The sequence below is a fragment of the Siniperca chuatsi genome, linkage group LG4 (genome assembly GCF_020085105.1).
Source record: "Siniperca chuatsi isolate FFG_IHB_CAS linkage group LG4, ASM2008510v1, whole genome shotgun sequence".
Classification (NCBI taxonomy): Eukaryota; Metazoa; Chordata; class Actinopteri; order Centrarchiformes; family Sinipercidae; genus Siniperca; species Siniperca chuatsi.
This window is the reverse complement of record NC_058045.1, coordinates 9,169,812-9,195,412: the sequence shown is the minus strand read 5'-3', so window position 1 is coordinate 9,195,412 and position 25,601 is coordinate 9,169,812. Positions and strand designations below refer to the sequence as shown.

At 38.9% G+C, this 25,601-nt stretch overlaps 1 protein-coding gene across 3 annotated transcripts in view; it reads right to left on the bottom strand.

The window, feature by feature from the left end:
* Positions 1–25,205, bottom strand: part of LOC122874558 (tumor protein p53-inducible protein 11-like) — a 34,888-nt gene extending 9,683 nt beyond the window's left edge. Inside the window, exons 1-3 of one of the 3 annotated variants that reach the window (XM_044192587.1) lie at positions 25,056–25,205; positions 21,591–21,724; positions 4,519–4,664 (exon numbers count right to left, since the gene is read on the bottom strand). In XM_044192587.1, coding sequence (XP_044048522.1) covers positions 4,519–4,647 — 129 coding nt within the window. In that variant the 5' untranslated portion in view covers positions 4,648–4,664; positions 21,591–21,724; positions 25,056–25,205. The remainder of the gene's footprint in view (positions 1–4,518; positions 4,665–21,590; positions 21,725–25,055) is intronic. The other 2 variants (XM_044192586.1, XM_044192588.1) reach the window with 2 other exon arrangements.
* Between the last annotated feature and the right edge of the window lie 396 nt (positions 25,206–25,601).

Here is a 25,601-nt window from a genome sequence, read left to right as displayed (position 1 = left end):
TGAGAGCTTGGTTGTTGTTACATGACCATAACATTAGTAGTGTATCAATAGGTTAAAGAAGTTGACAATGGCCCTGTTTACACCTGGCATTAACATGTGTCCTGGGTGATCCGACCACAAGTGGACAGCTCTAAGTAGGCTTGGGCGGTATCTATTTTTTCATACCTTCATACCTTCCTGACATTTCACCGGGTATTATGTATAGGACGGTATATGTGTAAAAAAAGAAGAAGAAGAAAAGAATGTAAATGCTACTGGTTATAGAAGTCATTGTAGCATGCCAGAGTGTTTCCATTTTAACGGTGCAACTTTTATTAGCCTTCGTGGCACTGGTTTAGTGGCCCATAATCATCTCACCTGACACTACCGAGAATGTATAAAGAGAACTGGATACAGCGTTGGAGACGGAGCTCCGTTCATTGCTATGAAAGCTGCTCAGTGGCACGTGAAGCCAAAAAACTTCCTGGACCTCCTGGTATTAAATTACCTGGATCTTCCGCATTTGCCCATGGTGCAAGCGCACTAGAGACTTCACCGGCTGAGCCGGCTGACTTCCGGTTTAGCGCTCCACTAACTTGAATGAGGATAAAATGATTGAATCGTGCGGCTTCTAGACTTTCCAAATGTTATTGGACAGAATGGATCAAATTCTGATAGTAAAATGAGTCATTTCGCGGGGGTTGTGACGTTCAAAACATTTTTCCATCGTTTTACAGCCGCTTCTTTCACAATGGGAGGGTCTATGGGAAAAAGTCTTTTTGGGCCAGTGTGCATCACGTGACAGACCCGGAAATTGTAATTACACGTGTCAAATTGGCTTCAAAGCCTGGCATACTTGCTGGGGGCTTGGACGCTACTCAGCCAATCAAATCTATGCAATGTGACTCGAGCCACATTAAAGGACTGCCTAATCAACTGATGTCTACTGATAGCTAGTTAGCTCAGTTAGCGGTCCTATTAACGCTAGCTGACTGCCTGGACTAGGAGCTCGGTGCACAGAGGGAGTGTTGGTGTTTAAAACTTTATTTAAGCTTTAAAGCTAATAGGACTACTAGCTGCATGGCAAACTGAGCTAAGTACCTAACAGCAGCTACACTTAGCAGCAGTTAGCGGTTACTTTAGCAACAAGTAAAACTACCTGTCCATCAGGAAACTCCAGTTTCTATAAAAGATAAATAAAATTATAAAGTGTTGTTTTTGTGCAGTAATCAGTAAAACCTGCCCCCCAGAAACACTCCACTCTGTCTATAATTTTTCCAACCTAATTCGTATCTAATTTGTGGTCTGACGAGCAAATTCTTCAAATTCAGGTTAATAACCAGACCTGGACTGGCCATCGGGAGCATCAAAGAGAAAACAACACATAACACAGGGCAACTACAGTCCCTCAGATCTGTAGAACATCAGCCCCCTTAAACTGATGGTATGATCTCTGTCTGTCATCACACGCGATTGGTCGCCTGCACATAAACCCAACATTCAGTGCATGGAGTGCGCGTGGCTGAGCAGTGTGGAGAAAAAATGGACAGCACAGGAGAAAGGGAAAAGGTAGAGCTGAGAGGGAGCGCTTTAAAAAGGAGAAAAGCCTGGGAGGAAAGTGTCACTAAATTCTGTAAAATTACAGATTATCTTAATGAGCAAGGGACATGGTTGGTGGTTAAAGAAAAAAAAATAGCAGGTCTGCCCTCAGCACATTATATCACAACTACCTTTCCCGAGTTGATTCTCCGTTTTAAAAAAAACTTAATCATGCTATGTAGTAAAGCAGGAGAAGTGCAACTTTAGACAGCTGTTTTTAACTATTTGGATGTTTTTATAAACCTAAAAGTAAAAGATATGTTGCTGGCATAAACAGTAAACAAAACAAAAATATTTCAACAAAACGCTTAGAATATACAGTGGTGTGGTTTGCCCCCTTCCTGATTTCTATTTTTTTTTTGCACGTTTGTCACACTTAAATGTTTCAGATCATCAAAACAATTTATATATTAGTCAAAGATAATACAAGTAAACACAAAATGCAGTTTTTGTTTGTGACCTCAAGCTGAAGCGAACTTGGGTTCTGCAGCAGGACAATGATACAAAACACACCAGCAAGTCCACCTCTTTGGAGTGGCCTAGTCAAAGTCCTGACCCGAATCCTATTGAGATGCTGTGGCATGACCTTAAAAAGGCAGTTCACGCTCGAAAACCCTCCAGTGTGGCTGAATTACAACAATTCTGCAAAGATGAGTGGGCCAAAATTCCTCCACAGCGCTGTAAAATACTCATTGCCAGTTATCGCAAACGCTTGATTGCAGTTGTTGCTGCTAAGGGTGGCCCAGCCAGTTATTAGGTTTAGGGGGCAATCACTATTTCACACAGGGCCATGTAGGTTTGGATTTTGTTTTCCCTTAATAATAACAACCTTCATTTAAAAACTGCATTTTGTGTTTACTTGTGTTATCTTTGACTAATATTTAAATTAGTTTGATGATCTGAAACATTTAAGTGTGACAAACATGCAAAAAAAAAAAAGAAATCAGGAAGGGGGCAAACACTTTTTCACACCACTGTATTTGATCTGTTGTGAATGGAGTGAATGTGGAGATTGTCCTGGACTGACATTAGATTCCCGGCCTGAATTATAATCCCAGTCCGCCCCTGAAAACAACAATGCATTTGGTCTTTGCAAACGGAAATGATGTACCTGTTTATTTGCATTCAGAGCGGGGAAGTGAGATCCGATCACAAGTGGTCACTTGAGAAAAATGTGGAGACACATTCTAATGCCAGGTGTGAACTGACGTACTTGGAGCTGTCCACTTGTGATCGGATCACCCAAGATGCATGTCAATGACAGGAATAAACAGGGCCAGTGTCATAACAGGCAATATTTCTTGGCACAGTTGCACTCATATATACATATAGTAGCACAAAGCCTCTCTTTCACTGAAGTATAAGTAATAGGAACAGTTTTCTTATCTCTAAGCAGTAAAAGAGGCAGGAAGAGACATTCAGAGGACTAGGGGAGCACTTCCCTCCTTTGTTTACAGGGACCACAGGGATAAAATCAACAGTTTCCCCTCCAAACCAACTCTTGCTATGCAGCTAACCTTATTGTTAGATCCCACGGGTCTCTTTACCACAAACACTTGTGGCAAGGATAAATAGAACAACTCAAGAGTAACAGCACAATGTAGTAGAAGAAGTGAACAATTACATTTTAAGAGCAACAATTTAATTTCTAAATTAGGTCAATGCCACAGTTAAATAGGGAAACCTACTATTCAAAACAGCACATACAATAGAAGTATTGTGTTACTATACCTTGAATGAACTGCTGCTGGACCACCATTCAATCATTAAAGCCAGTATCTAACCTCAAGAATCTTTCTCACATTAAATAAGCTTTGTTGGCATGGATGTTGAGGCATTAAGTGTATTCTTCTTTCTTTGTCAGTATATGTATCTGTCTCCATCAGTACGCTTTGTAAAAGGGATCTTTTCGGAGTGGCAAATGTCCTTGCTAAAACAGTGAGAGAGAAAAACACTCAGGAGGGCTGAGAAAGGGGGGGGCAACGTCTCATCACGAGCTATCAGCCACCACCGTATGCCTGCTCTCTTCTGTTCTGTTGCCTTCTCCCACTTGCTTGATTAATATTTCAGTGAGGAACAGTCTGCTCTGCCGATGATCATTCTAATGGAATCTGATAAAAAAAAAATTCAAAAAATCATTGGACTCTTTATATGAGCCCTCTGAAATGGAACAAGAAATTATTGTCAGTCTGCAACTGTGCAGCTCAACATGCATGTGTTTTTGCGTCTCCTGGCATAAACCAGCATGTGTGCTGTTGTGTTTTTGGTATACACATCACTGTGTATTGTCTATATGAATGTGCAAATACAGGCAGGAATATAATACATGATATGCAAGAGGCAGAGTCTCCCAGGGGAGCCGGTCACATTTCAGTGGAGCTGCTGGAGCTCATGGGATTACGTGATCTAGATTCATTGAAGCATAAGGAGCAAATGCACACAATGGGACAATATCAGAGTGATGAGCCAATTAGCAGCCCATTGTGGCTTTTAAAAAGGAATCCATAGCTCTTCTCAGGGTTAACGAATGCATCTGTGGTTGAGTGCCATTTTGGCTTATGCATTGCTGCAATATTGTCCATTTGAGAGATGATGGTTAACCATATGTGCTTAAATTTATAACTATATATATATATATATATATATATATATATATATATATATATATATATATATATATATATATATATATATATATATATATATATATATATATATATATATATATAACTATATATATATATATATAACTATAACTATATATATATATATATATATATATATATATATATATATATAACTATAACTATATATATATATATATATATATATAAGTTGTTTGTTGCACTAATGCACTAGCCATTTGCCTTTGTTTTCTGCATTACTGCCCTTGTGGAATAAAAATGACATGAATTAAAAGGTTGTGTGGCATAATCTGACCTTTGAGCGGTGCACTTCACCATCATCATCCTCGCCGCCGACCCCAAGGATCTTCCGGCTCTTCAGGCGGCTTATCAGGTCTGTCTGACTGTGCTTCTTCATCAGAGGAGGGTGAGGTTTAGACGCCATGGTGCACACACACCTGACAAAGAAGTGGAAAGAGAAGTAGGCAAGCAGTGGGTGTATAGTAGTATTGTTGGAGGAAATGAATGAAAAAATTAAAAAGAGAAAAGTAGGAAAGAAGATGGGAAAAAAGAAAAGAATGAAAATATTAAATTTGAGTTTCCAGACTAATTATGTAAGAATTCAGTGTAGCCTTCCCTCTGTTATTACACCTCGCTCTGCGGAAGACACCTCCCTACAGCACAGACAGGAAGAGGTATCTACCAATGTACCAATAATCCCCCTGAGGACTTAACTTATGCAACACAATTACATAAAATGGGTCTAGCAAATACAGTCAACCCATAAAACCTTCCTCTTAAATCAGACTGGAAGCAGGAGCCAGATGTGCTCTAGGTCTGCTGAAAGGCCAACAGACACAGGTGCCTGCTCAAAGAGCCAGTGGAGCTGATAGTGACACAGGTTATTGCTTTACACACACATACATGACGTATAAATGGAGCTTGGCTTTCTGAAGACTGAGGGTCTCACTGTACATATCGATCAAGTTCCACTGACGACATGTAACTCATTAAGTGGAAGGTGGTTTTGATGTCAGCATGTTTTGTCTACACAGCAATATAACCTAATCTTGGCTACAGACACATTCATGTCTCGTTTAAAATGAATACTCAACAGCCTTTATTCAAACAATGATTTCATCATCTAAATTTCTTTCATTTATGTTAGTTTGTCACAGTTTCCTCATTTAAGCTGTCAGCATGACTTATTTTTATCCACACATGCTGCTGTGATTAAAACAGACTAAAGCTACACTGCACAGCCAGCCAGCTTTGTTAGTTTTACAAGTAATAAAAAAGGTATTTCATAACCAAGGAATTGTGAAAAAATAACTCTGCTACATTTTGCAAACGTTAACAATGAAGCTGTGCATTCTCCTGCATTTGTTCTAGTAGTAATAGTCTTCCACTATTAATAACTTGGTTTTAATTTGTTTAATGAATATAGTCCATTATTATCAACAAGTAAAATTTCTGATATAAACATTCAAACAATCATTTCTTCAATGCATAAAACTAGAAATAATTGTAAATGACATTTGCATGTGATTTATTAGTATTTTTCTACCTATGTTGGCTGTTAACTGTGATAGCAGGATACACTGCTGTGGTCCTATTGATCAATGTTAATGAATAAAGCCAGAGGACTCAATGGGGACAAACAACAGTCAAATCAAGAGAGATCACCATCGACTCAATAATGCAACCTGGTTGAACCACCGTGGTTCAACTGGAAGCAAAAAGGCATGCACAAAAATGTGTGCATCCATACACAATGGGACAGCCCGTTTCAAAATTGATGGCTACTCCACAGGGCAATTCTCTGGAGGAGTAAAACGAGAGCAATTACTGAACTACTCTCTCAAAGATAAAGACAGCACATCTAACAGAGTTTTGTCAGTGCTACCAGAAAACAACACAAAGTGCTCGGTTTTCCGCGAATTAGGAGGTCTATCATCACAAGGTAGGCATCATATAAACAAATACTGTTGGTTTTGTTATACAGAGGACAAACTGCACAGCTAAGCTGAATAAGAGAACAGATTGCAACAAAAATTTTTTTTTAAATTCTTCATTGAGTGGACGCAATATCATGAACACCTAACATGCTAAAGCCCACTAATACAGTAGCCCAGCAATAACTTTTGTTGATCTATTGGATTTTGTGCTGAAACAATTAGTAGATTAGTCAGTTTAATTGATCAGAATTTTTCTAACTAGTTAATCAATATAGTCATTTACCCATTAAAAAATACTAAGCACTTGCTGGTGTCTCAAAGTGAGGATTTACTGCTTCTCTTTTTCATATTAAGTAAATTTAATATATTTGGGATTTCTATCTGCTGGTGAGACACAACATGCAATTCACAGACATCACTTTGGCTGCATGAAAAGTTAAATATAAACAAGCTTAATTGATAACAAATAAAAAGATGCTGCAGCCATACTTTGACAGCATCACATTGTAAGGAAGTTTGTTCTCCTCACCCCCACTTTCTTCCTTATGTGTTTGGAAGGCACAGACAGGTTGGAACTAGAAAAGTGTACTAATCTGAATAGCTACATTTCAGTCTGCAATACATATGGGAAGCCTTGACAACATTCCCTTGTATTGGCATGCATACATAGGATTGCAGAGGTCAGTGAAGGTAACACAGCATGTGTTCAGGCTTCTGTTGTCAAACATACTACTTGGACTAGTATGAGGCACTAGACTTTCCCTTTTCTGTAACTATCAGCAGGAAGAGGCACCCCAGGAGGGAAAAGGAGAAGGGAAAGTTTGGTACTCATGCAGGCAAACCTTTTTCTTTTTGCAATTTATGTTGCAATTTTTTAAAGATGTTATATAATTTTACCAGATATACAGTATGCAGTTTAAAAAATTTGTATCTCAATTTGCAAAAAATGTCTTATTGTAAAGTTTCATACAAAAATCCATGAGACACTTGTAAGCTTGTTTTTTTATTTCAATTATTCAGTGCACTCTCAGAATTATTGTGATGAGATATTTGCTTTGGGCTAAATTATGTTAATTGTCAGATGAAATAAAGTCACTAAAAAGCAAACTTTACTAGTTTTCAAGCAGTAAAATAAATATCACGGTGTATAATGGTGAGCCCAATTTGCTTTATTACATTGCATCCTTTGTAAGATGTTTATTCCATATGCATACATTGCTATATCAAGGCTGAAACAATATATTTTTCAGCCCTACTGTCTCTGCCTTCAAATGACCAATTGTATCCTACAATCTCCACGTTCACAGAAAAGTTAACAGGCAAATCATCCTCTCCGCTTTCATTGCCACACCACATGGCTTGTCTGAGGCACAAAGAGAAAGCCTGCGTTATGTCCCTGTAAATGATGCAAAACTATAGCTATGACATTGTCGCCCCCTGAATGTTGATCTGCTCTACCACCACAACCCCATCAAAATCTGTGATAAAGAGGTAAGAATAACACACACCTCACTGCATGCCTTGACAAATTGCGCAATTTCTCCCACATGCTAAAATACCCCTGCATGGCTCACCCTTTGAATCTCCCTACCAGTGCTCCTTGGCTTGCCAGAGTAATGCTGATGGAGTTGCCTAGCAACTGCCAATGGACCTTCTTCATTATTGAGAACACCTTTCATGACTGAAACTCCCTTTGACGAGGATGTCTCTGCTTTGAGCCAACTATGACCCTGCTGTCATTGGTGACATTTAAGGATAAATTAGACACTTTGATCTGTATTCGGTCAACTGGAGTGAAGACATGCTTTCCTAATGAGTGGCTTCTTGTCAGCATAAAAGACTTTAAGAGAGACAAAGTTAGTCCTTTAAACTCATAATTAGATACGTGGTTGGTAAATAACTACAACAAATAATGTTACATGCTGTATATGTAATCTCACTCCTTTAAAATGGCATTGTACATACTTGAGTTGTGAAACCACATCTCACCTGGATGATGAAAGAGGGGTCAAATGTGAAGATGAGAACAAGGTATGAGTTGTGTAAAACGATGAATTATTGAGTAAGCTGGACAGGATGAATAAGGAGAAGCTGAATTTAAGAGCAGATCAACTCAGACAGCAGTCCATTTTTTAGGCACCCAAGAGTCAAACATTCACAAAAGATGGATTAAGGTGCAGTCCAGATTGAGTAGATGGAATAGATATTCCTGGAGTAATTGTTTAATGAGGAGATGCTATTTCTATTTAGGAAATCTTATTTCCCATTTTAAGCGTATATAATTTTTTGAAAGAATTTATAGAGGTAAATTAAAAAACACCCTGACTAAGAGCACACCCACTCAAACTTCAGCAATATGAGGGTGGTTAATGTCTTGCTTCAGAAACAATCAACAACCTTGATTCCATGTAGAAAAGGTATATCCACAGATTCCTCAAAAGCATTGCATGTGTGATGCATAAAATATCCTCAAAGATTAAAAAAAAATAAATAAGAGGCAGGTGTATTAGTGATGTATGCTGAAAAGCCTGCTATTGATGCAGTCTCAAGAGACAGTGTTTCTAGCACATTCTGTAATCGAACATGTCTTTGCAGAATATCAATGCATTTACTTCCCTGTGGGATAAACAGAGGGAACAGAGTCTTATCACAGAAGAACATATAAATGAATCAGTGTGTGTGGCAAGAGGCCAGGTTAGTCCACCTGGAGTGAAGAATGAACCAAAACCTCAGAGTTTAGTATCTGCAATAACATGAGTAACATGAGTTCCTTTGCCGGGGTTTTGTGGCAGAACATGTGCTGTGGAAATGAAAAGCTGCTTGACATAGGACGAAGATATTGTGCGAAAGGTGTGAACTCCCTGAGAGATCTCTGGTTAGTTACTAGAAAGACGTTTTGTAAAAAATAATGAACAAAGCAGTGTGTGGATGTAAAGGAGCAACTGTGAACAAATGTGTTACTCAAAATAAGAAAGCAGACTCTACAGCCTGCTCATCTCCTCCTCTTTTCCATAAATAACCTGAGCCACAGTTGCCCAATAGCCTCCAAATCCCCTCACCACCATGTTTGGAATATCTAGCGGGACCATATAGTGCCAAGAGTAAATAACAGACAAAACAACACCTCTACTCAACAGACTGTAGAAACAAGTGCGATCAGTTCATCCTCAATGAAATGTCTGTCTCTTGTCCACTCAGAATAATTTACAGACGTTAGTAAATGTGTTACCTCTCGTGGTCAGTGTTAATGATATGGATTCTCATTGCCCTGAGGATTACTGGAGCTTCAGTACAGTATAACTTTAAGCTGAGGACAGGACGATCCAGTCTCCCATGATCTGATGAAATAAGATCAAGCATCCTTGACCCTTATTGGATTCCGGATGTCCTAACGATGTTAAGAGTTGCTTGTTTGTGTTGTCTTAGTTCAGATGTCATGTCTAAAATCGTGTGGAAAACGCCAGCCGCGCCGCTTTCATCCTTATATCCAAGGTGCTTGGGAGGTTGCGCTACAGTCGTGCCTGCTGTTACTAGGCAACCGGTCCAAATCACAGTCCGTCTGAATGAGTATATCAGTCGCTCTTCGATCTTCAGTTACTTCAGTCTGTCTGACCTTTCAACCGGATGTTGTGACATCCTTGGACGGAGGGTGAAGCAAGTCATGTGAAGCTGATTGGTTAATTCTTGTCACAAGACCTGCGGTGTGCTAGCTGCATTCAAAACAGGCACGTCGCAGCAAATGTGCATCATGAGGGTGTCGCTTTTGAGCACTGTTGTCGCACTTCTCCATTGAACATAATGAAATTAAATTTAGTGCAGATATCTATAGTGCCCAGAGGATGAATCCTGACTTTTCCTCTAGCGCCACCAGCAGGTCACATTCTTCACTTATCCAGTGAAATCTACAAGATGGATTGGCACAAACTTTCATGGTTCCCAGACGTTATATCATACTGACTGTGGTGATGCTCTGACTTTTCATTTTGTGCCCCCATGAGGTTGACATATGCAGTTAAGATGTCTGGTCCTTTCATGTCTTACCATTACTACTGTATCATTACTATGCAGTGACTTAAAGTCATCAGCACTTGAGCTGATATGTTTGTTGGTAGGGAAAGTAGCTGGAAAATTATTCTGATGACAATTTGTGTTACCAAATCATAGTATACCTGATTATGTGTGACCACATCCAATCACTGGGGAAGACTGAGGCACAAGTTTTCCTTAACGCAGGCCAACAGTGCCTCAGGGCAAGTAGAGCTGTGTAACAGTAGGACTCTACTTTGAAGTCTGAGTGCTCAGCACTTCCACAACAACCTCAGATAACAGTGATAACCGAATTCACTCCCACCATCTCTAGGAAATGCTTACAAGATCTGTTTTTGGATAGACACCTGTGGCGTGCAGCCCCATGAGCAATCCTGATCAGAACCAAAGTTGTCAACAGTATTTTCATAGAACAGGAACTGTATGAGAAAAGGCATTGTTCACCTTGACAATATGTTGGGCATTCAAGGTTTGCCCTTAACTATGCGCCTACACTTTTTAATCTGAAAGCTTTACTAAATTGAATTTTTCAATGTTTTCCCTCACAAACCAAAACTGAACGGCAAACAGAGAACATGATAATCCTGAATTTTGTTATACCCCTGCATTCCAGTTCTTACTATTTGTGTAATAAAAGGGTGTGAAAAGGCACTAGTGGAGGGCTTTTACTGTGTGCTTGTGTACAGTACATTAACAGACAATTACGACTGCAAGGGAGGATATGACCTCATTATAGCTTCAACAAAGTCATTACAGCACCAACCAAGCTCTGCTAAGAGGAGCAGATTATGTTAATACCAGGGCTGAACAGGGCCTAAGGCTCATACAAGGTGTTGACACCTGCGCTGGTGTGATATCCTGACACCCCTAGTGTTGGTGTATCATGGTATGTAGCTGATAATGTATATTGTATTAGTTAGCGTTACACATTATATTGTGTAAGTGGAGAGACTGATCCTTTAGATGTATCCAGCTATCCAGAGGTGTTAAAACCTAGGTTTCTTCAAACCGCCTAAAGTAAGTGTTTCCCTGCCTGATAGATGCTAGCTCTGATGTAGTGTAAATTACAAATGAAGTTCAGTTGTGGCAAAAGGGCAGAGAAAACAGATGAACACAGAAGGAGTGCTTATGACAGCTGGTGATAAACAAAGGACAATGGAGAAGGCAGAGAATTCCTATCTTGAGTCAGAACAGGCCACCAATGCATGCCCTGGAAACTGTACACGCAGCCAGTCTGAGAAGAGAACTGCTCCTCAGTTACTATCAATGGATTATTGTACTGAGTCGAACAGATTAATACTGTTAAATCATCTGGGGACAGTTATCATGGAATGAACTAGTCCTAATGATTCCTGAGATTTGGTGTTTCCCTGCCTTATTATATTAATATTCAGTTAATACATCACACATACTTGCAGCAAGGGGATTTACCCTCTTGTTGGCTGACTTTCTCTGATGTGATTATGTAAGAGTGTTCCTAGAGTGGATCTTTGAGGAGTCACAATTACATACAAAAACCTAGTTTCAAAATTATAGGAATCATAATTGAATGCTACATAAGTACCCTCCTTAGAAGGTGAGATATAATGATCAAGAATGGGCATTTCTGAAGAACAATTTCAAGCATTGTCCTATGAACTCAGCTGTAGGGATAGTGAATAATGACTGACAGTACAGCAGTCTAGCTGGGTCTCAGTGGAGGCAGCCCTCCGTCCCTCCTCCTTACACTACAACTACTCCTTCATAAATCAATTACAAGAAGAAAATAATAAAGCACTATAATACATTATTTTTGCAATGCTGGTTTGGGCACTGTTGTGTTAACCTTTGCTTTTACTAAAAATTAGGTAGTAAATCTGGCTGGATTGGTAAATATATATTCCTCCGTGGCAGCAAACACATTACACAAGCCATAAGACATTCCTGTATGGTGAACCTGGCTCCCTAAACACTTTTAGACACACTGTAAATGGAATTAACATAAAGGCTACCAACAACCCAAAAAGCAACACTCTCCAGTAACAGGTTCCCTCTGTAAGAGCAGTAGGAGCCAGTACTTGCTCCATTCAAAAAGAAGTGTTGTAATTCTGTAAATGTATAGCCCTCTAATATAATACAACCCCCACTTATTCAAACCTAATTTCCAGAAGAAAAAAAAATCGTCTGATATTTGTGTCAATACTTTGCCACGAAAGCAAACCACAGCAAGGGACTGTAGTTTGCCTTGACACAGCTACTCAAACGCAGGAACACAATGTATAATTTAATTTTATATATATATATATATATATATATATATATATATACACATACACACACACACACACACACACACACCATCTGTTACATAGGGCCCATATGGGGCACAGAACTGAAGGGGGGCCCCTCTAGTGGTGATTGATTGATTGTTGTAGTTGTTTCTATCTCTGGAGCCATCTTGACACAACAGGCTTACTGTGAAGCCAACGCAGAAGCAGCAAAGTGGGGTGAGGTAAAGCAAAGCTGACACTTAGTGCACACAAAAGCAGCTGGGAGGTGAATGATCTCCAAGGAGCAATACCCATCAAGGCTCAGCAGGAATCCAGCACGCATGGAGAAAAGACATCAAGAATGAGGTCCCGCCTTCAAAACGTACACACCAACAAAGCTGACATGTAGCTTCAAAGCTCTGTCTCTGCTGTACTGTAAGACACTGCTGTGAGAAACAGTCAACCAGTAATTAATATTACTTAAATATAATTATTATTTTTACTGTTACACAGTAACTAACAGTTAGGGTTATTGTTGATTTCTTCATCTCTGCAGCAGCATATTACTGCACTGTCACTATGATTTTAAGATATGTGATAATTATAATTGCACAGAGGGGCAGGTTAGAAAGCAGGAGCAGATGTTCTGTTTCATTATTGTAATGAAACATCTAGTAAAGCTGCAAAACATTCACAGAGGATTTCAAATTGTGCCAAAGCTGAACAAAGCTATGAAATTTTAATTTTTAAACTACACATTGTACTGCTCATTTATATAAATGGAGTGGACAAAATAATAGGAACACCTGTCACATCTCTAAAACTGTTTCAACAAAAGATGAACATTATAACTTTCATGAAGGGAGGATTTATTGCAGGACTGTTGTATTAGACTGCATCAGTTTTAGCTAGGTGTACCTAATAAAGTGGCAACAGAGTGTACAGTGTGTACATGTATCTGCTGAGTTAAGTCAGGAGAAATGAAGGCCCTGGCGGTGTAATGGAGTCACAGGTAGCTAGAAATACCAGATGTCAAATGCTTGTTGTCCAGGGTAACTGTTAGCCAACACTAATTAAATGATCTAATAAGGCAGGCTTTAATGACGCACGACAAATGGTTATTAGTGGCTAAAACTCTGTACAACCAGTTATTTTCCCCTCAAGACTGCTGGCATATTACAGGAGATTTTTAAGCATTTCAAGGGTAACCACACAAAACAACATCACAGTAAAAGGGGTTGTGTTACTGCACTTTGTAGATTAAGGTGAATTACATTTCACTGCAAGATCATGGCAAACTGCTAGAATGCTGCACTTTTTCGCTTGTGGGTAACAGTCAGAATTATTACTTGCATAGCCTTAAAATGCAAACAGTAACAGACACAGGGAGCCTTTTAAAGTGTTGTGAAATTAATTTTGCTTGGGAGAATAACAGAAGAATTGTTATGGTTATGGGGTTGTATTGTACAGTATCTACAAGTGCATCTTGGTAAGAGCTGTGAGAAATCTGAGTAGCAGTTTAATAAGTAGATTGCATTGTGTAATGATCAGTAACATTTTGAAATCACAGCAGTAGTTAGAGAGTGGAGTTTAGAAATGGTGTTAATTCTGTTCGGTTATTACCGTTTCTCTCCTGCAGTTGGGGGGTGTTAAAAAGCAGGAACTTTTCAGTTGTTTTATACCAAATAATTAGTAAGGTTAGAAACAGGATCCAAATGTTGGTTTTATAACTAAAAATCATTTGGAGATCTTATTCTACTGTCAACTGCATTTGGCAGGCAGATTTTTGGACATACAGCCCACCGTTGTCTGTAGATAAAAAGATTATTTTCCTCCCGTTTTGAGGAATGATTAAGGGACACACTAGAAACCACCAAGACAGCACTGCACATAAATCCTGGGGCCGCAGAGGTGTAGGTTTAGTTTAGGAGATTAAGGGGAGAACTGCACACTTGGGGTGGGTTTCTGAACCTAAAATCTTGGCCTCAGGGTATGATGCATATTGATACTCCAATACTATATGACTCAATGCACTAAACTATTTTTTAAAGCAGGAAATGTAAGCAAAACCACATTGGTTTTCTATCAATCTCACTGTTTTGTTTTGTTTTTTTATAAATTGTATGCTGTCTTTCTAACTTTCCTATTTACATACTTTGGCTTCTCTGATCTTGTTGACCATTGTGCTGAAGAACTAAAAAGGGAGTGCGATAATCTGCAATGTCTAAAAGTGGAGAAGACATGTTTCTGTGTTCCTAGGGAAACCCACAGGGCTGGGGACATTTACTTTCTCTCCCTGTCAGTGAGTGAGTGTTAAAGCAACTGAAACAGCTTCCTGGCTGTGCACCTCCTGGAGCCCCCAGCCTGTGATTAGCAATAAAATGGAAATACCTTCTCTCAATACATTTGGAAGTCTTGCTATACTTAATATGTGAAATACTTCAATATGTGCTACCAAGGACAACTGCTTTTGACAACGTTTTCATTGTTGATATATTTCCATTAGCAGGAGGATCGATCGCTGAAGTGTCACAATATGACTATTTCAAGCCTTCGATTTGATCCCTCGTTGCTGAGCTTGTCTTGCTTGCTGAAGCGCTACCTGGTTGCTAAGCAACCCAGCTGGATGACGAAGGCTACTCTTTTGAGGGCTCAATCTGTCTCTAAGGATCTCTTCGCATGGAATTAATTGCACGGTAAAGGTCAAAAAGAGTACAAAATACAGTAACATGTTATATTGGCATCTAGTAAAGTGTAGTTCATTTCATTAAATGTTTGCATTTCTATCCTGTCATCTCACTTCCTCTCCTGAACATGTAAGAGAGCTTGTCATGTAATCCTATGCTCATCATTTGAGACACGGTAGTGGTAATGGATGCATACACACGTTGGCGGGTTTGTACAGCAATAAACACACTTCTATTGCTTATAAAGTTCAAACGAGCCAACAAGAGGGTTCCACAGTGACAGCCAACAACATTACATTAGTGGGTGTAGGTGCTGGTCAGCTTTTCAGTATTTGGCCAGAAGCACACTAGATCAAGCACAACAACTTCCATCTTGTCACACACTTGAAGACTGGGCAAAAACTTGGCCTCACTCACTACATGATAAGTGACTGTGTATACATAACAAAGAATTGGCATTCAGGAAGAAAATTTTAGTTTACATTCTAACGATAAAGCGATGACACATACACAAAAAGAGAGAAGGAGATGTTTTCTTTAGGACAAGTTAGACTAGTGTTATTGATGCACCAAACACTGAAATTTTGTTCACCTCATCGTTTAATGGTTACAGCCTAGCAATGTATTTCCAACTCCGATTTTTAACTTACTTTTTACTAACTGAATTTTAAAGTTGTGTATTCCAAGAGCAACAAGGATTGATTATGTTAACATATATTGTGCCTGCTGGCCGGTGTGAGAAACCTTGTTCTACAGCTCACACTACAAGAGCAATGAAGAAAATATCAAAACAAATGGGACAGCAATTATCATGGATGTGCTACCTCCCTCAGACTTTAGAAGCAACACTGCTAGCAATGACTTTGGTTGGGTCAACTAAATGTGATATTGTGAGTTTTTTTTTATTGTGATTAGAGTTTGTTGTCAACTTCAATGGCTTTAGAGACAGAAGGCTCCCAAATACAAAGCAATTGAAAAGCTTTCTGGCCATCATTTGTCACAAATACTAAGTAGTGAAGAAATGCCACACACTGCTCCCCTTCTGCTGCATGTTTATGTCTCAGCTGCTGTAGCAGATTTGTTGTGCTGCTAATTACTTTTGACTTTCACTGTGATGTGCAATGTCTGAAATCTGCAAAAATGAACCATTTCTATAAATCATTATTAAGACATTGCTGCCTTTTTTCTTTAAATATGTTACTTCAACAGTGTTGCTTAGCATGTTTAACTGGCTCAGGACCAACAGACTCTACAGATACCTAACCACGACCACAGGTAGGTATCAGTGTAAAAGTATTGATGTCATTGATGTTGTGCATACACAATACCTGAGTTTTGGTGTCAATACTAAACCAAAACTTTTTTCCCCATGCCTTAGTTTGGGGAATATAAACATGTTTTAATCCTTTTTTCTTTGTTTATCAAAATATGCCAGCTTAATGCATCTTTGTTAAATGTCTAAATAAAATATAGTCTTTAGTTATCAATATTTGATGTGTTCAGACAGGTAGCAGCAACATGATGAAAAAACGCAGGCCCCTCATTTACTAGAATAGGACCACTGCGTTGACTTAGTGGGGGTGCCACCACAGAGGACTGATTACTTACACATTTTACAAATTGTGAAAAAACATACATTTAAATTAATTAATCGCCCTAGTCAGTAGATTAGAATGTCTTCTCTCATGAGGCCTATTCTCCTGAGACAACCCTTGTCTCCAAGCTTATTGCTACCCTTCTGTCTAAAATAAAGAACGGAATTTCATCAGACTGTCATTGTTTCTGTGGTACTCAGCTCTGACGCAATGACAGAAACACTTGAATCACTTTCACCCCCATCAGTAAGCAGAGCATCTTCCACAAACAGTGCAATACACACATCTGCATCCATACCAACAGGCACATACCATTCTTGTTACTATTCATTGGTTTGTCTATCATTCTCCCACACTTCAGACAGTGCGCAAATAATAAAAGGTTCTCTGTGACAGAAAATCAATACTTGGAACATTGCATGTTACAACCTCCATAAAGCACCAACCTTCCTCTTGTCTGCAGAAAATACAAAGCAATCTTTAATAATGCAAGGTACCTCTAAAGAGCATGCAATGCAACATCAGCTTGTTTAATTACACAGATAACAACAGAATTTCAGACATTTCCTTTGAGAAGTCATTACATCTCTTCTTGGAAATGTTACATCCTTGTTCAGGAAGTGGAATGTGGCCTGCAGCTCGCCAGGAGTAATAGACACAGACCACTTTACAAGTAGGCAGACAGGCCTAAAGAAATTCTCTATTTCTCAATGGGTACTGCTTTCGCCTGGACCAAATCTTGCAGCAGAATTTAGAAGTTAGAAACAGCTCTAACTTTTCAAAATGTCCCCAAACTCTGTCTGGGCATGGTGTGTGTGTGTGTGTGTGTGTGTGTGGGGGGGGTTGTATAAAGCCTTTGATGTAGGGAAATCACCCTTTTGCCCCTAAACACATTCAAGCCATATCAGACTGCCTGAAAAAGCTCAAACAGCTTGTTACTAAAACCGTAGGCAGAATTTGCGTAATAGCCCACAGTAGCAGCAATCTGTGAAGACCTAAAACTAATTAGATCACTTTTCACTTTCACAGTGGGGAAAAAGATCAAACAATAAGGCCATGGCCAGTGAATAAAACTGCTGCAGAGTAATGTGTTTGTGTCCATACTTGATGTTTTCTCCGAATATTTCCATAGGTAAAACTTTGATATTTCCAACTTGCGTTCAGACAAAACGGTTGTCTACCACTGTGCCATTACTGCCAATTTTTGTCACACATTATATTGTTAACTCTTCTTCAGATATGCCAAAGACACCTCTTGGTAAATGTGAATACACCCACACTGCTTGCTAATCAGGTTTTTACCAAGAACCACAAATGCCACGAGGGCTCAGCTGAGTTTACACAGAAACAAATGACGGAATCAGCCTTAACCAGTGCCAAATCAATGCCTGCACAGGATGGCAGATGTTCAAGCATGATGAGGTAGATATCTAAGCAGGAAAAAGGTTGCATTTGTCTCCTAGCTTCAGTTTATTCCCTTGGCAAGGGCCTGTTTCTGACTGCATGATTCTGATCTATTTAGAAGAATATCAATGGAAGTAAAACACCATTAAGGCTGTGAAAGGTTGTGAAAATCATATTAATACAATGTTTTTCAAATACGTATCTATATATGGCAAATGTTAGCAAAATGAAATGTAAAATAATCAAATTGGTGTTCAATGCAATTAATTATTTTCCACTGCATTAGATCAAACGAATTTCACAGATTTAATACAAAAAACTTTGATAAATCAGTTGATCTTTTAACTACAATTTGCTAAGAATACATTTGGACGACAGAATTTTGTAAAACAACACAATATGCTTGTATCAAGATGTGATTCCATTGAAAGTCAATAAACTATAATATTGAATTGCTGCCCAGACCTAAAGATGTAATATATCCAGACTAAAAAAATAAAAAATAAAAAATACATATTTTTCCTCTAAACTGACTTTTCAAAGTGCCAAAAAAATACATGTGAAAAACTCAACAGCAATGTCTCTTTCCACAAATCATGACCCGGTTACTCAAGATAATCCACAGACCTTGAAGAAAATAGTTCCTACATGAAACTGTGAGCAGTTTCATGTAGGAACTATTTTCTTAGTTCCTACATGAAACTGCTCACAACAAGGTCTGTTCTATGACAGACATGATATGTATTTTTGATTTTGGGGTCCCTTTAAGGCAGGGTTTCCCCCAGAAAATTAGTAAGCAGAGGTGGTAAGCAAACTTCAGCCTTGTGTCAGCACCTGATTGTGACCAACTGGGCTGTCTGTCTATACTTTTCCCAATTTGTAAAAACGTAAAAATGTTTACTTTTTTTCCCGACATTACGACGGGCTGCTTCAATTAATTTAGTTTTACAAAAATATGCATCATAACTCGTCAAAATGAATGAATGTGTTAGAATAAAAGAAGTGAGCACAGTTTGGGGGCTATTGTGCTCCGTTATTAGATGAAATGAGCATCAAATTGTATTTCACTCAGTGGAACAATTAAAATTGCATGATGTTTTGACCATTAAGTTCTGTCTTAACAAAGTCTTGTAGAGCCTCTGTGTTAACAGTTGCTGCTTGAGCTCTAGTACTGAGAAACAGAAGTTGAGGTTCAAAACTCTCCAAAGGTGCCACATTAGGGCAGAAAGAGGATTTTTCCTGGCAGTGTCAAGCAAAAGTGTTTGTGGATCTGAGACACCAGCACACCCACAAAGACATAACTGTTTGTGTGAGTGAGTGAGTGCGTGTGTCTAATATGTGTTGTGTGCTGAATTATATTTTACCCTGGGTTTCAATAATTTTGCACAACAGGGGGTCATGTTGTTAGCATTCATTTGCATACATCTGCATTGAATACGCTATGCATCATCCTTCAGGAAGTGTGATTTATTACTACTTCATTTGTACAGTAATGGAGTATGTTTGGAGAGACAAAAACTTTAAAAAGAAATTAAAATCAAACTAATATGCTTCTAACAACATAAATATAGTGCAAATATGGGAAAGTCCAATGCCTGCAGGTTGTCGTGTTTGTTCAGAGTGTATGTGATGGAGGTATGGGTGACATTTTGTATTGAAACCACCAGCCTGCTTCACTCAACAGGAACCCCTGTTGTTGAGTTACCATGTCTGAAATCTGTTAATTACATACATTATACACAGTCCTAATACTATCAGTTTTTTCCAGTATGCTCATGTTTTCTTAAGCCTTTTAAATGCAGTGTACTTAAAACAACTAACTGTGGATGTTACACTGAGTATGGACATGGTACAATTTCAGCTATTATCTTGAAATTGTATGCAGGCTGGTTGTCATTTATAAAACTAAAAATAAATAGGAATAATCAACTAACTATTTAGTGAAGTCAGCTGATGTAGCGTTTCTTAAAAGGAAACCTGTATACTCTGCCATGGCACAGGACTGGGCACCACTGGCTCGAAAAGAGTGCACTGGTAACCAGTCCGGCCAGTTGTATTGGTACTATTCTATTTTGGCCTGGAAGGGTCTGAGTGCAAGATTATACCAGACATACAAAACTCAGACGAAAGCTATTTGGGAACTGCGTCATAGGAATGAGATTCCCATCCTTATCTAATCCATCACAACAGGAAAAGTCACTTTAAAGACAGTGTTGAACAAACGTCGGCCAAGTTGGACCAGGGACATCTATTCTGCTGACAACCACAGCTGCTGCTGAATGAATTTTTCAACCGTATTTGACAATTTAGACAAACTTCCGGTTTTGTTTTTTGTCTGCTTCTTTGCATGCCTGTCTTAGAAACTTCTGATTAATCGATCAACAGAAAATTAATCAGCAACAATTTTGATAATCTGATAATCATTGTCATTTTTTTAAGCAATAATGCCAAAAATGTTCTAGCTTCAGCTTGTCAATTTTGAATATTTGCCCGTTTTCTTAGTCTTCTATGATATCAAATTGATTATATTTGGGTTTTGGACTGTTGGTCGGCCAAAAGAAGCAATTTAAAAGCGTCAACTTGGGCTCTGGAAAAATGGTGTAAGACATTTTCTAGACCAAACGATTCATTGAGAAAATAATGGACATATTAATCAAAAATGAAAATAATCATTAGTTGCATCTCTACTATTACTACATTATCTAATTTTTCCAACATTACCCAAATCAGTAATTTTCTGTTACAATCACAGAGAAACTACTTTAGTGAAGCAACCTCTAGATGAACCCGGCACGTTAAGTGATCCATAATGCAGTACACTAGCAACAGTTCAGTGGGAACCAAATGTTCAGTGATTAACCGCTGCTGAGTTCCAATGTCTAAATGGAAACAGTGAGTAAATAAAAAAACGGCTGTAGCTGTAGGATAAGGATTAAGCAACCTGCGTAGGGATGGCTCTGAGGTGATATGGTGAGCATATGGAGAGATAAAGCTGCCACCTCAATTCTTAACATTTAGCAGCTGAGATATTTCCATTTCTTTCACCATATCGTAAGAGTTGAGCCCTTCCAGTAAAAGGTTGCCAGGAGGTCAGTTAACCAGACATACTATGCAAGTGTTGAAAATGTTACATGTGATGTATGAGTGCGGCTGAGGAGAGCTGAAAGGTGACTTTGTCCAAATGGCAAGGGGGAGATGTGAAACCATATTAAAATAACTCAAAGCGCACACACACACAAGCAAGCAGCCAAAACAATCACAATGCTCCACTGTGAGCATGAATACATACAGACTCCAAACAACCAGAGCGTAGCTCTCTGAACAGCAGACCAGCACAGCCTGGCATATTCCTCATTACAGGTGACTGTAGTCCTTTTACCACAGACATACCAATTATTAAACAATTATTAAATAGGGGAAGTGAAACAAAAACAGAACTTTTACTTACTGAATACAGATACTAGATTAGATGTGGAGATCACACCTTCCTCCTAACCCCAACTGAAGAAGAAGATGATGATGATGCTGCTGCTGCCACTACTCCGCTCTTCCAAATGTCCTGTGGGGTCCCCTAAAGTTTACCTGTCAATTGAAAATTATAGAATATGTTTTAAAATGAAAAATGTCTTTTCTTTAAAATGTCTTCAGCAAATTAGAACGACTATAGAGTAGTCCCATAAAAGCCACAGAAATATATTTTGAGCAAACAAAAGAGGATGGAAGCAAGTCAAACAAAAGATAGCACCACATGTTGTACAACATTACAATATGAAGTAAAGGATTTATCAAAGATAATGAATCCCAAATGAGATTTTGCTGAGTTTATGCGGACAGCTGGAACTGCCTGAGGGAAATGACTTGCCAAATATACACGGAAACTGTCCACAGTGTTTTGCCACCACTCAACAATGGAATTGCTTTTCTGTCTTCCCCAGATGTAATTAATGAGTTGGACAGCCTATAACTGCCATAAAACGTCAAAGTCTGAAAAGCAACATATGGTCTTAGCTTCTCTAATCTTGTCCACTGGAAATAAACAGAAGCACATCTGCTGTAGGGTCATTATTAAAGCCTACGGCTAACCCACTGTCACACCAGAAAGTAGGAAATTAAAAATGCCAGGAAGAAAGCCATCCTCATTGGCAGAAGAATATTGCTGGTACACAGTAGTCCCTAGAGACAGACCAGAAGTCAGTACAGAAAGATGAAGCTAAATATAGCTAACAACCATTTTGGTGAGATAAATCATATTTGTTGCTATTTTAAGAATAAATCTAAAGTGACAATTACCAAAACAACGGCAGTAAAAGAGATCCAAACTGAGAGCTGTAATTGTAAAACAAGCATAATCTACCCATTCTCTGTGTATCAAAAATAGAGTAATAAAAAACAAAGTCTTGAGGCAAAGATACTTTAAAGCCACTGTTTAGAAAAAAATTACTTTGGGCTACTGTGCCTCAGGCGGCATAAATACTACCCTCACACTTTCAATGGTCTGCAAATGTATATTTGAACAGCTAAACTAAAAATACCCATTCAAATTATAATACTAAGAGTTTGTTGTGTCATTGGTGGATTGTGTTGTGAACGGAAGTGTTAATTAGTCACTGAGGGGTTAAAACAAAAAAGGGGTCACCATCTGCTTTGGCTACCCAGCATGCAGCATGTCAAGAGTGTGTGAAGGACCTGTGGGACTGCCCAGGGTTGTACTCGGTGCTGCTGCCTGCCTCAGTGCCCCTTCACAAAAACTACACAGAGACACATAACCATCTACATATACTGCTTAACTCTCCTAGGATAATTTCAGCCGCACAGCCTGGCTCCACTGAGACCTGGTTAACTGTCTATCCAGTCCGGTGAGGGCATGGGGACACATTAGTAAGAAGAGCCTGCAACGAAAGCTGAAAGAGTCTTTGAGGGTTGGCTGAGATGACAATATCCTGCAGTCAGAGGCGTTTGTGGATAAAGAAAACAGTCCAAAAAGGTCATCATCAGGCCAGATCTGACCCATTTAACAGAGCCACATCGGCATTCAGAAAGTAGAGTGCTACTATGTTAACAGTGAAAATGCCTAAAGGTTTGATCATGCTTGCTTTGGTTAAAAGGACAGAGATACTGTTGAACACGTACCTCAGCCAGAAAAATTGCTGACGGCCACATCAGCACAGCCAAAGTATCTTCAACAGACATCCACTGCTGCCCACTCCACATCAATTTTATTCGTTTTCCACAAAGCTGAAAACTTTGTCACCATGGGCACAAAGAACATGAGAAGGAAGCCCTGTTTCATCGTTCCTATTTCCTCGGCCAATAAGAATCCCCCGCCCGCCCCCAGAGCCTAGATGACATGTGTTGATTCCTGATCACAAGGCGATTAGAGAAAAACACTGCAACTGTTGTGGGTATAAGGCTTGATTCGTGAAAAAGACAAACCAAATAAGCAATTTACAAGGCTTCATGCTGAGTGGTAAAATCCCTAATTTGGCTCCTTATTTGACATCTCATATAAGAAATGTAATAGCCACCATGATGATTCCCTCATGTTATTGGCTTCTGTTTGACCCAAGCCAGCATCTTAAATTAGGTTTTTCTGTGTTGAAATGCTTGTAGCATTACAAACATGAGCATGTCGATGCACAGGAATGCATTAAGCAGTGGTGTCATTTTGAGGGAAAAATAGAGACTTCCCCTGCAGACTGCTAAAGTAAGCTATAGGTCAGTTCACAACACTGACAACATGACTGTATATTCTGGGAGTGTTGCAGCATTGCTGAACTGCACTTGGGACAAGTCCTGACACACCAAACGCTAACCTGAACTGTCAGGTGTTACACAGACTGTCACTGACTGATCTATCAATCCAACACACCTCATTACCTTTGCAGCTGGTTTCATTTGATTACTGCACTTAATCTCAATTACAATTTCAGAGGGAAAGTATGGATTTGAACTGTGTGTACGCTGACACAAACTCCTTTCATTTTTATATAAACATTACAGCACACTGCTGTGTATGTCTCCCCTCTTCCTTGTGCTAAACACAGCTGGTGCATTGGCATTTTCGTCATGAAATAATTTAAAGTGGTGCCCAAATTGGGCAATTTCTATCACTAAAATATCCAGGCATTAGTGTGTTTTGGCTCTCACCGCCCTACCACAGCCGTTAATCCACTTTCACCTATTAAGCAATCAACTCGTTTTGAAAACTTAACATGTATTCAACGTTTTAAACTCATTTTAAAACATAGAAATTACAATGTATTAATGAAATGGGATTTTGAGGTTGGTCAAACTCAGCAGCACAGACTATGAACATGCTCACCGCGGTCATGTTTCATACTGACAGCACATTTTTCAGGCTTTTAACTGGATAATAATTAGTTTCCCGCTAACGTTAACCTTTGGATGCTGAATAACTTCAAAGTTACTGGGTGGGGTATCACCAGCTCAGCCGTCACGTAGATAAACAATAAAACATAGAGAATAAAGGAAGGGGCTAATCTTCTAATGAAGATAAGCGTTTTGCTTAACTTTATGTTATATGTCATTGATACGAAGGAAAATAATGTTTTTTTTCCTTTAACGGTCTATTTGACAAGAGCGGTCCACCACGCTCAACTTCGCCTCCCCAGTTTTTGTAACGTTACTATTACCCTTACTTTAGGAAAATTCACATTAACTACTTATACAACAAAACAACTTAACCCCCTGGTGAAATAAAATTTCTCTTACAGAGATAGTCGATATGCTCTTCCAATCGAAATGACTTATATTTCAGCTAGCAGTTAATGTTAACTCCCCAAGACATTGACAGATACAAAACAGAGCCTGAAGCATTTTAAAGTAAAACTGTAATTCGTGGGAAAGACAGTAGTGAATATATTAAAAAGTACAGACAATATGTGTAACTTACAACGGGAAGCGGCGCGGTCTCCAGAGTGAAATGTTAGCCGTTATTACGGCGAGCAGAGTGGATAGTGAGGAGGCACATCGCAGAGCTCCGTGCTTTCACAAACCCCGTAGCAGCAAACAATCAAAGGGAGCCAGACATTACCGTAATAACCTGCGCTCACATGAAAGCGCACATTGCATTGTCTCTACCGTAATACAAAGAGTAGCACTAGTGGTCTATGTGGTCTACAGTTAAAAAAAACAAAAAAAACAAAACAACAAATGCTAGTTTCAACCAGTGGTGGAAGAAGTAGTCAGATATTTTACTTAAGTAAAATTAGCAGTTCTACAGTGTAAAAGTCCCACATTGAAACTCTTACTTAAGTAAAAGTACAAAAGTATTAGCTTCAAATATACTTAAAGTACCCAGTGGTGGAAAGTGGAAAGAGAGCTACATTTACTCAAGTACTGTACTTAAGTACAAATTTAATGTACTTTTACTTTACTAGAGTATTTCAATTTTATGCTACTTTATATGTCTGCTCCACCACAATTCGGAGAGAAATAT